A 15,066-nucleotide genomic window follows, 5' to 3' on the forward strand; every position below is an offset into this window, starting at 1 on the left:
TTCTTATGGTGGATAGCTGAGTGCTTGAGAGCAAAATTAGGGGGAGAGTTGTCTCAATGTGCTTGTGGGGGGCTCTTTTTTGTATGGAGGAGTATAATACAAGTTGAGGGCGTGTTTGTTTTCGGTTTTCACGTTTATGGCCAATGCAGTTGTTTTCACATCATTTTCTATTGCTACATAAGGGTGTTGGGATCTTGGCCGGTTCTATATCTTCCATTCATTTCAATTTTTTTTTTCTTGTATTCTTTTGTTTTTGGTTAGTACTGGGTTTGGAGGGTTTTTTTTTTTTTTTTTTTAATTATTATTATTTTTTTATTAATGACTTGAATTCAAGGGCTTGATTGAAAACTACTCTTGATTATGACTAACAAAAAAAAAAATCATAATTTCAACACAAGTTTGGTAAATTCACGACTAAAAATGATATTGCAGAACAAGTTTACATATTTTGAGAAGTTTCTTCATCAAGTGTTAATGAGAAAAATTGAAACTATCAATAATACTTTGAAAATTTTGTATTATATATAATTGCATATCATTATCATCAAGAATAAAACAAGAAAATTATTTTTCATATATCAAGTTTTTAAATAGAATTTTATTTTATTTTATTTTAAAATAATTTTTGAAAGTATTTTTAAGTATTGCCAACTAGGTCAAGGTGTTCTCCTATTTTCCTTTCTCCATATTGAATATAGTGGATACCTTCAAAGGGTTGAAAAATATAAATCAATATGGCAAGAGAGGAAATGAGAAGAAAATTCTCCTTTTATATGTCAAGTCGTGAAGCAACCTACCATCCATCCCCATTTTGTATTACATATCATTGTTAGCGAGAATAAAACAAAAGAACTTATTTTTATATTTGAGTTTTGAAATAGAATTTTGTTTTTTAAAATAAATAAAAAATGTTTTTAAAAATTACTTTTGAAAGTATTGCCGACTAGGTCAAGGTGCTCTACCACTTTCTTTCTTAATTGGGCATAGTGGATGCTTTCAAAGGGTTGAAAAATATAAGTCAATGGCAAGAAAAGAAAATCCCTATTTTACTACCTCAAGAGTTGTGAAGCAATTTACTTTCATATTAAATTAAAAATACAACAGTTTCAATGCAAAATCCTCAAGATCCCAAACGGAATTTAGGAATAAAAATTATATTTTTTAAAAATAATTTTTTTAATATAACGAATATGAAAATTTGATACAGAAAATTATGTAAAATAATAAATAAATAAAGAATCACCGGTCACCACCAACATTATTCGTATAAATATTAAATGAGGCTACGCCGAACGACGTCGTTTCAAATAAAACGACGTCGTTCGTAGACGCAAGAGAGAAAACCAGAGGCGCTGAACGGAGAAAACAAAGGCCAAGAAGAGCATAACGTTTCTCAATTCTAATCTCTGTATGAATCCCAACTGAAACCTCTCCTTTTCTCCCGCCATTGGATAATCCTCTCTCAAAACCCTGATTCCAATTCTTTGTTTCTAATCTATATTTCTTAAACCCTAAACTTACCTTTTTTGGATTTCATCACAATTCAGCTAATATGGAACCTGCATTTCGTCCGCAAGCCCTAAACCATTTGACCCACAATGGTCCAATTTAGTCATCATCGTTGCAGTCGCAGCATTGAAAAAATGTCTTGGGGATTGGGTTGGAAGAGGCCCTCCGAGATCTTCCACCTCACGCTGAACTACAGTGGTGGGGACGAGGCGGTGGAAGATCCCGGCCGTTCGTCGTCGGAAGATCAGGAATCAGGGTTTCGGATTGAGCTGGATTGGACGGCTGGAGATGACGAAGATCAGGTGGCTCTGAGGCTGCAGTCGCAGCTGATGGTGGCTCTTCCCATGCCGCAAGACTCTGTGGTCGTTCAACTTAAAGAAGGAGAAGGTGGCGGTGATAATGTGGGTGTGGATATGAAGGTGGTGAAGCGGAGAGACCCGCTTCGGGTCGTGAAGATGTCAAAGACGGTCGGGTCGGGTCAACAGAGTGATGGGATTGGGGTTGTTACGAGATTGATGAGATCGACTGTTAAGGATGGTGTGGCGGCTTGTAATGAGCATTGGAATAACGTTACTGTGCTCAACTTCTGTGGTTGCAGTTTGTCAGTGAGTCCTCAAAAAAAAATCAGCCTTTTTTAATCAATTTCTGATTATGGGTTTTCACTATTTTTGCGTTTTATGGTGATCTAAATCTCCTGCACGATTGAATTTGTGGTTTTTTTGTTAGTGGGGAACGATTTTGTAGTTTGACTTATTGCATTCCTGATTTTCTATTTTTATGATCCATGGGTTTCAATTAGGTTAGGTGACAAAGGTATTGCCGGTAGATTTTCTTATTTTTATATTTTGTCTTTTGGGAATTGTTGTTTTAGGTGCTCTTTGATGGATGGAGAAAAACACGAAAATAAAATTAGAAATGTGAAGATTATTGTTTTTAAGTTATTTTGGTATTTATATAGAAAATGAAACAATTTACCCGACACTGTCTCTGAACTTAAACTAGTTTGAATTTCTTCAATAAAGATATCATGCCGCCATTATACAAATGAAAAATATTGCTCCTTCATTTTTCAAGGAATGTCTTTGAATTTAAATGTTTTTGGGTGTTTCATGGACAGTTTGTGATGGTTTTTGTTTTCTTGCTTTGCGTGTTATCAGAGCAACAATTTTGATACCTATTAGTTTGTGTGTCTATTAACAGGTATTTCCAGTAGAGTTCACTCAACTGATGCTTCTTGAGAAGCTATGCCTTGATAACAATAAGCTATCAGTTCTGCCATCTGAGCTTGGCAAGCTAAAAAATTTGAAAGTTCTCAGGGTGGACAACAATATGCTGGTCTCAGTACCTGGTAAGTATGGAATTCTAATTTAATCTAAATGATATCTTCCATAATTTGGTAAACCATATCAAGTTCTTGATAATGTAATAAACTGTCCATAAAAAACACATTTTATAGTCTAGTGGTTTAGATCATTAATATTCTATGCAACCAACTTAACTGGTGGTCTGACTTTGTTTGGGAACTGTAAGCAGTAGAACTGAGACAATGTGTTGAACTGGTGGAACTGTCACTGGAGCACAACAAACTTGTCCGCCCTCTTCTTGATTTCAGGTCATTTCATCAGCAATCAGCATATTTTATGCTTTCCACTTATGTTTCAATAAAAATTGGGATTTTGGAGGTTTTGAACTTCTTCTGGATCTAATGTTTCTCTCCAGTTGAATGGCAGGGCTATGGCCGAGTTACGTGTTTTAAGGCTATTTGGTAATCCCCTCGAATTCCTTCCTGAAATTTTGCCATTGCACAAACTTCGCCACTTATCCCTTGCAAATATCAGGATTGTGGCTGATGAACTTTTAAGATCAGTGAATGTGCAAATAGAGGTACTAGATGATGCAACAATTTTAGCTGCTTTTCAGCAAAACTTTTGCACATTTTCTAGTAAAGATAAAACAGTTAAGGACATTGCTTTTTGGGTGGTTGTTGCAGATGGAGAACAGTTCTTATTTCATTGCATCTAGGCACAGGCTAAGTGCCTTCTTCTCTCTCATCTTCCGTTTTTCTTCGTGTCATCACCCCTTACTTGCATCTGCACTAGCAAAGATAATGCAAGATGAAGGAAACCGTGCAGTTGTTGGTAAAGATGAGAATGCAATGCGGCAGCTCATAAGCATGATAAGTAGTGACAATCGTCATGTGGTATGTCAGTAAATTTTTAACTTTTATGAATAAGTTCTCGGTTGCTTATTCTTCCCTCAGGCATTCTATTCTAATTGTTCTGACTTTTGGCAGGTCGAACAAGCTTGCTCTGCTCTTTCTTCTCTTGCCATGGATGTTCCTGTGGCAATGCAGTTGATGAAATCTGACATCATGCAACCCATTCAAAGAGTGCTGAAATCTGTCGCTCCAGAAGAACTAATTTCTGTATTGCAAGTTGTAGTCAACTTGGCTTTTGCATCTGATATGGTAGCTCAGAAGATGTTGACCAAGGATGTATTGAAATCATTGAAATTGTTGTGTGCCCATAAAAATCCAGAGGCAAGTTTGCTTCTTCCTTGTTCTAATTTACTGAATTCATTGTTTCCCCTTTTGATATCATGGTTATACAAGATTGAAGGTTTTCTTTCATCAGGTACAAAAGTTAGCTTTGTTAGCAGTTGGAAATTTAGCCTTCTGTTTGGAGAATCGCCGTACTCTGGTTACTTCTGAAAGCTTGAGGGAACTTCTCTTGCACTTGATGGTTGTGCCTGAACCCCGTGTCAATAAAGCCGCTGCCCGTGCACTGGCAATTTTTGGTTGGTTCTTGGATCTTATTTCTCTCTGTATTCTGAGAGTATTTTAGATTATTTTACTGAAAAGGTTTTGTTCATTTTGTGCCTTTTTAGGAGAGAATGAGAACCTACGGCGTGCCATAAGAGGGAGACAGGTTGGGAAGAAAGGGCTTCGCATACTTTCAATGGATGGGGGTGGCATGAAGGGTCTGGGAACAGTGCAAGTTCTTAAAGAAATTGAAAAGGGAACTGGAAAGCGGATACATGAGTTGTTCGACCTTATATGTGGTACATCAACAGGTGGTATGCTGGCCATTGCTCTTGGAATCAAACAGATGACCTTGGACCAATGTGAAGAAATTTATAAAAATTTGGGTTAGTATGCTCTGAAAAAGTTTGTAGAATGTTTTTTTTTTCTTGATTCATCTATCACTCTTGCAAATATTCTTTATAGGAAAACTTGTGTTTACCGACCCTGTGCCAAAGGACAATGAAGCTGCAACTTGGAGGGAAAAGCTGGATCAGCTTTACAAAAGTTCGTCGCAGAGTTTCAGAGTCGTTGTACATGGATCTAAAGTATGAAATATTCTTTTTCTCTTTATATTCCTTCAGAGATTTCTTCATCCCAATCAAATACACCCAACTTCCCCCCTTTTTCTTTCAGAGGAGTGGGGGGAGTGAATGAAATTTGTTATTATGGCCTAAAATGAGACACTATCATATTCTGCCTTGCAGCACAGTGCAGATCAGTTTGAGAGGTTGTTAAAGGAAATGTGTGCAGATGAGGAAGGAGACCTGTTAATAGAGTCAGCAGTGAAAAACATTCCAAAGGTTTTTGTAGTATCAACTCTGGTGAGCGTTATTCCAGCTCAGCCATTCTTGTTCCGCAATTATCAGGTTTGACACCAATATTTCTTTTGTTGATCAACAGAGACATTAGCATATTATTATTTGAATTTCTTGTTCAGCATGTTGAATAATTCTTGAATTGTTGTGTTTGTCGTTAATTTTCTTTGATGCTTGTTTTTTGTTTCATATTCTAGTATCCAGTTGGCACACCAGAAATACCTCTTGCAATTCCTGAAAGTTCAGCAATCAGTGGGCTAGGTGCAACTAGTACTGGTGCTCAAGTTGGTTATAAACGCAGTGCTTTTATTGGTAGTTGTAAGCATCATATATGGCAAGCTATAAGAGCATCATCTGCTGCTCCATACTATCTTGATGATTTCTCTGATGGTACTGTCTTTCTGTGCTTGCTTGAAATGACTCATCACTTGGCATTTGCTTTTCTGGTTTTATGTTGAATGCCTTGTGCTTTACCTCTTTTTGGTTCTAAGAGTTTGTTTTGTGTTTCTTTTTTTTCTTTTTTTCCTAATTCAATTTCATCAGACATGAATCGCTGGCAAGATGGTGCAATAGTAGCTAATAATCCTACTGTTTTTTCCATGAGGGAAGCACAACTCTTATGGCCTGACACAAGAATTGACACTTTAGTTTCCATTGGATGTGGCTCGGTTCCTACCAAGGTAGTTGCTTTCCTTTTTGGTTGTTCCGAATCACAAGAATCACCATATTTAGGTTTGTGCATTGGGATCTGACATTGAAACCTCAATGTGCCCGAATCATTGTTCATACTGATGCCTGGATGCATGTGTGTATTCATATGAGTGGGGATCCTTATGTTTGATTGGATGTATTTTATGAGCCAACTTCCCATGATGGATTGGAACTGCTCATTTTGGTGCATGACCTTTGCAAAAGATAATGAGCAAACAAAAAAGTACGGTTATTCTTGAATTAACCTCATCATAGTAGTTGTCAACTGCTGGAAATATGCATAGCTACTTCTGTTAATGTTTTAACTAATTTAAAACTAATATTTTTTAGATAACATTCTACTTTGTGTTCAATACTCCTGGCTTAATTAGTCTCTCTGCCTTTTTAGGTTCGAAAGGGTGGGTGGCGTTATTTGGATACTGGGCAAGTGTTGATTGAGAGTGCGTGCTCAGTGGATCGGGTAGAGGAAGCTTTGAGCACATTGCTACCTATGCTTCCTGAAATACATTATTTTCGGTTTAACCCAGGTAATGTGTTGACTGCATACTTATTTATACTCCATATAGGCATGGAACTGGCTCATTTATTCTACTTTCCTTTTGTCTATGAAAGATATAAAGCTCCTTTTGTTGGAGCAAAAGAATGTATAGAAGCACATATAGGACATGTGCACAATAAGTCTCATTCTACTTTCCTTGTCTTCTGATTCTAACCTTCTTAATATAGAATACTATCTTAATTAGTAGCTTCTGATGAAAGAAATTTGAAATCTGTAAACATTTTATATTTTCTTTTAACAGTTGATGAACGGTGTGATATGGAGCTGGATGAGACTGATCCTGCAGTCTGGCTAAAATTGGAAGCTGCAACTGAGGAGTACATCCAGAACAACTCCCAGGCCTTCAAGAATGTCTGTGAAAGACTACAGCCAGATGAGAAGTGGTCTGAGAATTTGAAACCTCAGTATGTTCATAAGACAAAGGCATCAAATACTGGTATTGGTGCTAACTCTCTCTTCTGGTTCTTGCTATAGGCTGTTTATTTTCTTATCATTAATTTATTTTAAAAATTATCCTTTTGATATTCTTTTGGATGAACCTTGAAAATCTTTTGGTTTCCTGTAATGCTAGATGATAGTAGCCCGTCTTTAGGTTGGAGGCGTAATGTGTTACTTGTTGAAGCTTCATATAGTCCTGATTCAGGAAGAGTTGTTCACCACGCTCGGTCACTTGAGACATTTTGTGCTCATAATGGAATAAGATTCTCTCTTATGAATGGGATATTAGAAAATGCAAAGGCAGTGCCAGGAACCGCATTCCCAACACCATTTACATCACCTCTATTCACGGGAAGCTTCCCATCAAGCCCTCTTCTATATAGTCCTGATGTTGGCCCACAGAGGGTTGGTCGAATTGATTTGGTTCCACCTTTGAGTTTGGATGGATTTCAATCTGGAAAAACTACTTCACACCCAAACTCTCCTTCAGGGCCCAGGCAGCTTTCTTTACCTGTCCAATCATTGCATGAGAAACTACAGAATTCACCACAAGTGGGCATTATACATTTAGCCCTTCAAAATGACTCGCTTGGTTCAATTTTAAGGTGAACTTTCCCCTTGGTTCTTCATGTTCTATTCTCCTGTTATTATAGCTTCATTCTTAATCGTGACCTGCCTGGTGTTTGTTCCTTTTAGTTGGCAAAAGGATGTATTTGTGGTTGCGGAACCTGGGGAACTCGCTGATAAGTTTCTACAAAGTGTTAAGTTTAGCTTGTTATCAGTGATGCGGGCCCATCGCCGAAGGGATGCATCAGTTCTGGCTGGAATTTCAACCATTGCTGATATGGTTGCACGTAGGCCATGCTTCCAAATTGGAGGTATTGTCCACCGTTATATAGGCCGCCAAACACAAGTATGCTTCTCACTTGTGCCTTCCTTTTGTTGCTAATAGGTTCATGACTACTAACATTCTGTGATATTAAGGTTATGGAAGATGATCAAGAAATTGGGGCATACATGTTTCGAAGAACAGTTCCTTCTTTGCACTTAACGGCTGATGATGTTCGTTGGATGGTATATTCTTGGATCTCAAAATTGATTTACTGTTTTATCACTCCTCTTTAGTTTTATTGAATCTTGGGTGAAAAATTTAATAAATAGCTTGATATATATTGTTCACTCTGAACTCCATAGATGACCTCTATGATGCTGGCTGGAATGTGCAGTGGGGAGGTAGGGTGGGGGGAGAGGGCACATCAGTAACTTTGCAAATGGGTGCTGTATTATATTTTTAGTTAGGTGGCCTCATTAACCTTAGAGTGAGAGTTATAGTTGAGTAAAAATATCGGATTGATGCTTCAGTAACTCAGAAAATTATTGGTTCCTATAACATTTGTTTTTTAAGGTCACCTTGCTAACATAGGACTGTTACACTGGCATGGTCAGTGATCTTAAGTTGTGACAGTTATCTTGGGAAGTTATGGAGGGCTAAGGAGTCGCTTGCCCTTCACTGATTCTTCTTAACACTTGGTTGACAATCAGCTCAACTCTTAAGTGTCTTAAACAACCCTCTTTCCCATTCCTTTCCGAGGGAATCAAAGCTCTTTTAAACGGATTGCTTGGAGTTATTTGCATTTTATTAAATCCAATCATGCAAATGTTGGACTAATTTTCTTTCTTAATGTGGCTAATGCTATTTTTATGGAAACATAGGTTGGAGCTTGGAGGGACAGGATTATAATCTGCACTGGGACCTATGGACCTACCTCAACTTTAATTAAGGCCTTTCTAGACTCCGGTGCCAAGGCAGTTATATGCCCTTCAGTTGAACCCCCAGAAACGCAGTCTGTGGCTTTCCATGGATCAGGGGAGTTCAATTATGGGGAGAATGGAAAGTTTGAGATTGGAGAGGAAGAGGCTGAAGATGAAGAGGCAGAACTTTCTACTCCAGTGAGCGACTGGGAAGATAGTGATGCTGAGAAAAATGGGGAGAATTTTATGCAGTTCTGGGATGATGATGAGGCTGAATTGTCACAATTCATCTGTCAACTGTATGACTCATTGTTCCGGGAAGGCTCAACTGTAGATGATGCTCTACAGCATGCTCTTGCAGCTCATAGGAAGCTGAGGTATTCATGCCATCTCCCCAGTATACTATAGTATATCAAATAAATTTTACTCAAGAAAATTAAGAGTTAAAAACAGAAAACTAAAGGAATAACAGCATAGATGAGTAACAGAAATAATCGGAGGGAATAAAGGGGAACATGCAATTTTGAGGCTTACAAATTGTTGTATTTGTCTATTGTAAGAAACTTCTTGAATCAAGGACATGGACATGAGACTATCACATTTTTTAGTACCATACCTGCATGAATAAGATATTTCCCCAAAACGACTTCTTCCCTGACCACTCTTTTCTCCTAAAGCTTCGTTCTCTCAGTGACCAATATTTCAGCTTACCTACACAATTACAACTGTTTAATCTATGGATTTTTTTCAGATAAAAGATAGATGATTGTAGTCATTCAATCATGATAGGTTCTTTTAGTGTAGAATGGGACCCCAGCTCAGTGGGTGGAAGCAAACATCCTTAAGGACAAGTCCTCCCATTTCTGTTGTTAAATAGTGACAATGGTGGAGCCAATAATTAGCTCAAACCTTTGATTTTAAAGAAATGAGAAACTGTCCTACATTTAGAGCAACTATAATCCTTTAAAGCAGCCGGGGAATGCGGCCGATCACAGTTGGCATGATGGCCTCTGGTCCCTGACATGGGGTTCTACAAGGCTACGAGAATTAGGGTCGGAAAATTGTGCTTGTTGCAACTAGCATATGAGATAAAACACCCAAGGGTAGAAGGATAACAGTGACAACTGAGGGATATGCACCAATGGTTTGGGATTTTTGGTGGGGTTTGAGATGAGATAGGGATTTAGGAGGCCCTTATGAGGGTCAATCCTATGTCTCTTGTTGTCTCAAGCATCTTGTAATATTGTCATCCCATGACTGCATCAAAACGAGGACCTTTCCAAATTATGCCAACACCAATTTTTGGGCCCCAAACCTAACTGCTAAAGTGGGAGACATGGCTTTATATCATGGAATGAATTCTACCTACTGGATCACAGCTTACCCGGTGACAACTGCCTTTTTTTTTATGGGGTTATCCTATAATAGCTAATCCAGTTCTGATGGGGATTAGACTTTTTGGCGTTTTCTTTAAAAACTTACCAAAAGACAAAGGCAGCCTGTGTTTCTAAAAGTACGGATGCAACTTCTGCGGGTTGAACCAAATTCTGAACCCATTCCGATTTTAGGTAGACTTGGGTAGCCCCTTTTGTAATTAGGGCTGGGCTTGGGTAAAAAAAGATTAACCCGAATTCAATTCAGGTTGGGCTTGGGTTAAGACGTTGATGTGACCAATGCATAACCCATCCCATCTAAGTCTAACCCAATTTTACTTTGAGGTTGGGAAAAATATAAGGGTTAAAAATCAGGTTGAGTTGAGTTTTCTGACATATGTGATTTATGGTTGGATTGAGTTTGGGTTGAATATCAATCTGCCCACGATAGACCCCTGTCCAAAAACGCTAGCTTTTGATATTTGAAGCAGTGAATATATTATAGACTTACCATTAAAGTATTTAAAAGCAGTAGTGGGATGCTTCACAAAGTTCATATCCTATTCCATCTCAAAGTGAAGGAATGATTTCTGTCACTAAGCCTGAATGAGTTTCATCAATTGAAAAGCCTCATCTGTATAAAAGTGGATATTCCATCATTTCACTTTTATAACAGGGCAAAAACTAATACTAGAAAAGCAGAGAAAAAGAAGGAGAGGAAGAGCACTCGGGCCCCCCCTTTACCTAAAGGAGCACTCAGGTGACTCACCCAGCAAAGAAGTGAAAACATCATTGACCTGGGAATGGAAATTTCACCTACAACCCCATCAGTATCTAATCTGGATTGTCTGATCCTGATTGAAATGTTAATATTATTCCCAGAAGCGTGACAGGCGGATCCTGAATGTACTATGATTAAAATGAAGATAGATTACATTCAAATTAGTCAAATGGAGAAAGGTAAATCCAGGAAAAAAAACTTACAAAACACATGAAAATGATGATCCTATATCTCTATCCCAAGCCCCAATTATGCAAAATCTCATGCTGTCCACTTTGAAAAAGCACACCAATAAGCACTTTTTTAAGACCAATGGGGAGAAGCTCCAGACACAAGGCAATCCTCCCAGAACCACCACTCGCGTCATCTAGAAGTCTCCTACTTCAATTCAACCATACCATAAAAAAAATGGAGTATAAAGCAAGCTGCACAGCCACCAAGTGCCCTGAAAGAATGGCTGCAAAAGCTCCTGTTGAGGTGGGCACGAGGGGCACTGTTGGATCGCTTGTGATGAAGGAAATTGAGTATTTCAGCAGGCTTGAATTGGATCGCCATGGAAGTGGGAGCTCTCAGAGGTCTCAGGCACATGTAGTGGATGTGGCTTCCGGCAGTACTGGCCGTTCCAGGCATAGGTTCTGGTTCCTGATAATGACATGGAGAAGGAAAAAGAGGAGGAGCAGCAGAACCTTTCTACCAAGCATCTGCTCTGTTGTGGAAGTTGCAGACAGCCACAGGCTGAACGGGATTCCTGGATTCAATTACAGGATCCTGAAGGATGATGTGAAGAACATGCACTTTTGAGGCTACTGTTTCAGAGGGAGTCCTGGTTTCTTCTGGGTCCACACCTTCTTCAATTTTAGATTCCTTCTTGTCAGCTTCTATTCTGTTAGAAGTTCCTTTTAAACCATTCTAGTCAGAGTCAGGCATCGAGATCCGATCAGCAGCCTTTTGGATGTTTTCTCTTGTCTTTTAGGTCCCATCTCTGTTACTGATGCTCCCTTTACTGCTCACCTCATTCAAGGACAATCTTCTTAGCTGTAATGTTAATGCAGTAGGGAGACCAGTGGCATATATCCTCCCTGAGAAGCAGACCTTTTCCGGGTTCTCTGTAGAAGATTATGTGTTCCATGGATCTCCATTTCTGCATTCTAATGGGAGATTGATTGCCATGGACTTCCAAAGCTGATGAACCTCCAGGCAAGGTGCAGTGAGCCTATGAAAAGCAGCAGCAACACTCACTCTGTACATAACTGGCTTGTAAATTTGAGAGCTTTACTATAATTCTGTTTCAGTTGGAGTGTATGGTTTCTGAATAAAATCAACAGGTTATCAAGGAGGAAGATCTGTAGAAATAGCTTTTGATTCCTAACCAAACAGAACCAGAAAAGCAAATTTTGAGGAAAGTTCAGACTACTGTTAAACTATCAAGGTTTCTTTGTGAAAATTTAGGGGTTTGAAAGAAAATTATGCGTAGATTCTCTACAAATTTTCTTAGATGTTTTCTCGTCTATAACCATCCACCTACCATCTGTCAACTCTTTCAACATTCTTTGATTGTCAACTGCTTTAGTAAGCATAGTAGTCTCACATGCATCAATTTCCACAAATTTTCATAACTATACAAACTATAATATCATCGATAATTAAGATGATATCCAAAATTAAATTCCCTTGCACAAAAAGTAACTCAGATAAGTTTTGTGCAGCAAGTTTTTTGATACATTTTTTCGCATAGCAGCAGGATTCTCAGCCTTTTGGTGCCCTGATGCCTCAGCCACTAGATCCCTTGGATAATTTTTTTTTTCCACTTTTCTTTTATGTTATTCCTAGTATTCTCCTAAACAGCTTTTGGTCTAGCTAGAAACTCAAGAGCAGCTACAACATCACTGATCAAAGGCCTGGTGCTAGCTTCTTCTTGGAGACACATGGCTGCAACTGCAAGAGCTTGATAGAGACTCTTTACCGGGTACTTCCCTTCAAGCAATGGGTCAGCCATCAGTGTAAATTTCTTCTTGTCTCTGAACAGTGGGGCTGCCTGGAAGATTGAAATGAGAGTAAAATCAACGTTTGCTTGGAGAATTAAAACTCAGTCCTCAAAAGTCAAATTAAGCCACAAACATCACATTCTCGATGAATTATAAGAGGAAGGATGGTTGTTTTTCTTGTCTTCTAAAGAGTCTGTATCAGGGATGCTCTGCTATGAATCTACGAGAGCTTAAAGGTGCCAAAAAATTGAGAAAAATACAAGAAAGCTTGACATGTAAACTCCATGAACATACCCAAGAAATCAGGTTCTGCTCCTCAGTTGGTCTAGTAGTGTCAATAACTCTCCTACCAGTGATCATCTCAAGAAACATTACCCCAAAGCTGTACACATCAGACTTGGTGGTCAGCTTGCCTGTCAATGCATACTCTGGTGCACAGTAGCCATAGGTTCCCATCACTCTGGTAGACACATGGTCCTGGCCTCCTGTTGGGCCCAGCTTAGCAAGTCCAAAATCAGATAGTTTGGGATTGAATTCCTCATCCAACAATATATTAGATGCTTTGAAGTCGCGATAAATCACTGGTGGGTTGGCACCTTCATGCAAGAATTCTAGCCCTTTAGCTGCCCCTTCAGCTATCTTCATCCTGGTAATCCAATCCAGAGGCTCCTGATTTGGAGGCAAATCTGAAAAACCCGAGAAATTTGTCAACATCCATGAAACAAAAACTGAATCAAGATTAGCTATAAAGCCTGGTAAGACTAGAGACGGTCTAGAAATTAGCTAGATGGTATGCTGGGTGAAAGTGAAGCTTCCTTACTACTGATTTTCAACAAGTTAAAGAACTTAGAACTTTGGAAATTTGATCACTGAAATGTTGATCATTGTGGGATTGGAAGCTTAGATTCTATATGGGATTCAAGTCTGGTAAGAGCCCCATATCTCCATCAAAGCAATTCAGTTGAGTTTAAGCTTACCAAAGAGGAGATTTTCCAGAGATCCATTGGGCATGTATTCATATACTAAAATTCTCTGATCCCCTTCAGCACAATAGCCCATCAGATTCACAAGGTTGGGGTGGTGAACAAGGCTTAACATCAGAACCTCTGCCAGGAATTCTCGGTTTCCCTGTACGCCATTCCTATCAAGCTGCTTAACAGCCACATCCTGAACACAATGAGACAAAAGGATGAAGTTAAGAAGATCACCCTGAAACACACATATAATACATAGAGACGGAGACTGACTGACTTGATTGTTGATATGCCCTTTGTAGACCCTCCCAAATCCACCTTCTCCCAACAAACACTCAGCCCTGAAGTTGCTTGTTGCAGTTGCCAGTTCACGGAATGTGAAAACTTGGGCAGAAATTTTTGGGTTTCCGGCTTTTAGTATCTCTTTGGTTAGAGTCCCCTTCTTGTCAGTACCTGCATTCACATAAATCACATAAACATAGGGTCGTCTACAACACAGATTTTGAATTCATCTGTGTGTTCTGAGCTCAATGCAGAAAAGTTTTGAAACAATTGATTGATTCTCAAGAAAAAAAGGCAAATTTGTCATCAGGGTTTATGCTCCTCAACAATCAACATCCCTATGAGAATGGAGGTCCAGCTGACAACCAATAACAATAATGACACAACTTAAACTTTCTGTGAAAAAAACTTAAAATCATGGAAAATCTTTTGATTAGTGTAAGGTTGTGGCTGAATCTGAACACAGAGACAAACATGGGAAACTGGAAAGAAAGAAAAAAAAAAAAAGAAGGAAAATCTATGCTACTGAACCTGCAGATTTCCATGCGATGTCTTTAACAAATGAGGCTACTGTTTTATCGTCTTTATTTTCCTCAATGCTCTTCTTCTTCTCCACCGTGTTGTCACCTGTCAATCTGCAACACAAGATGCAGTTCATCTCTTCCATAGCTCGATTGTTGACCCCCTCTGCTAAATCTCAGCAACCCCACCAAGAAATTCCCGAGAAAACACTAATTCAACTTTTACCAACAACACAGTTTTCAGGCCCAAATATATGAAAGAAAGGAAATGAAGAAACAATTCAGAAGTGCTAAGAAACGGAAAATTTTCCAGGGAAACAAACTTGCACTGTTTGTTCTGCCTGGAATCATCCAGCCATTTTTGTTTGGGATGCACTGTAAAATTTAGCTTTCCTCCTCTAATTTTCCAAGCGAGATGGTTGTTGGTAGTAACAAACGCGGGGAAAATAACTAACTTTTAACTAACCTATTGGGAATGTTTGTTTTGAGGTATTTTCTTTGGAAAACATATGATTTAAGAAATCTTAATTTTCTTTTTTACAAAATTTTTCCATTTGAAGGTT

At 38.7% G+C, this 15,066-nt stretch overlaps 3 protein-coding genes across 4 annotated transcripts; 2 read left to right on the plus strand and 1 right to left on the minus strand.

The window, feature by feature from the left end:
- Window positions 1-1,303: 1,303 nt before the first annotated feature.
- LOC104880454 (phospholipase A I) lies at window positions 1,304-9,248 on the plus strand. Of its 2 annotated transcripts, XM_019222598.2 has the most exons (19): window positions 1,304-1,408; window positions 1,548-2,114; window positions 2,710-2,857; window positions 3,043-3,121; window positions 3,240-3,393; window positions 3,500-3,709; window positions 3,803-4,048; window positions 4,143-4,305; window positions 4,396-4,656; window positions 4,736-4,857; window positions 5,017-5,178; window positions 5,325-5,517; window positions 5,671-5,807; window positions 6,227-6,365; window positions 6,639-6,833; window positions 6,969-7,440; window positions 7,532-7,748; window positions 7,820-7,909; window positions 8,549-9,248. In XM_019222598.2, the coding sequence occupies exons 2-19, from the start codon at window positions 1,599-1,601 to the stop codon at window positions 8,993-8,995; spliced, it is 3,951 nt and encodes a 1,316-aa protein (XP_019078143.1). In that variant the 5' UTR covers window positions 1,304-1,408; window positions 1,548-1,598; the 3' UTR covers window positions 8,996-9,248. The 2 variants fall into 2 exon arrangements, with proteins under 2 accessions (XP_019078143.1, XP_010655361.1); XM_010657059.3 differs by lacking the exons at window positions 1,304-1,408; window positions 1,548-2,114; window positions 2,710-2,857 and having other exon boundaries at window positions 3,037-3,121; window positions 3,229-3,393.
- A 1,368-nt stretch (window positions 9,249-10,616) lies between these two features.
- Window positions 10,617-12,077, plus strand: LOC100258941 (uncharacterized). Its single transcript, XM_010657060.3, has one exon. The coding sequence runs from the start codon at window positions 11,054-11,056 to the stop codon at window positions 11,540-11,542; it is 489 nt and encodes a 162-aa protein (XP_010655362.1). The 5' UTR covers window positions 10,617-11,053; the 3' UTR covers window positions 11,543-12,077.
- A 200-nt stretch (window positions 12,078-12,277) lies between these two features.
- LOC100264109 (probable serine/threonine-protein kinase PBL23) lies at window positions 12,278-14,999 on the minus strand. Its single transcript, XM_010657061.3, has 5 exons — window positions 14,514-14,999; window positions 13,978-14,153; window positions 13,704-13,893; window positions 13,021-13,412; window positions 12,278-12,776 (listed from the first exon to the last, which is right to left on the minus strand). Exons 1-5 carry the CDS (start codon window positions 14,647-14,649, stop codon window positions 12,579-12,581), a joined length of 1,092 nt encoding a protein of 363 aa, XP_010655363.1. The 5' UTR covers window positions 14,650-14,999; the 3' UTR covers window positions 12,278-12,578.
- Window positions 15,000-15,066: the final 67 nt, after the last annotated feature.

The sequence above is a fragment of the Vitis vinifera genome, chromosome 10 (assembly GCF_030704535.1).
Source record: "Vitis vinifera cultivar Pinot Noir 40024 chromosome 10, ASM3070453v1".
Classification (NCBI taxonomy): Eukaryota; Viridiplantae; Streptophyta; class Magnoliopsida; order Vitales; family Vitaceae; genus Vitis; species Vitis vinifera.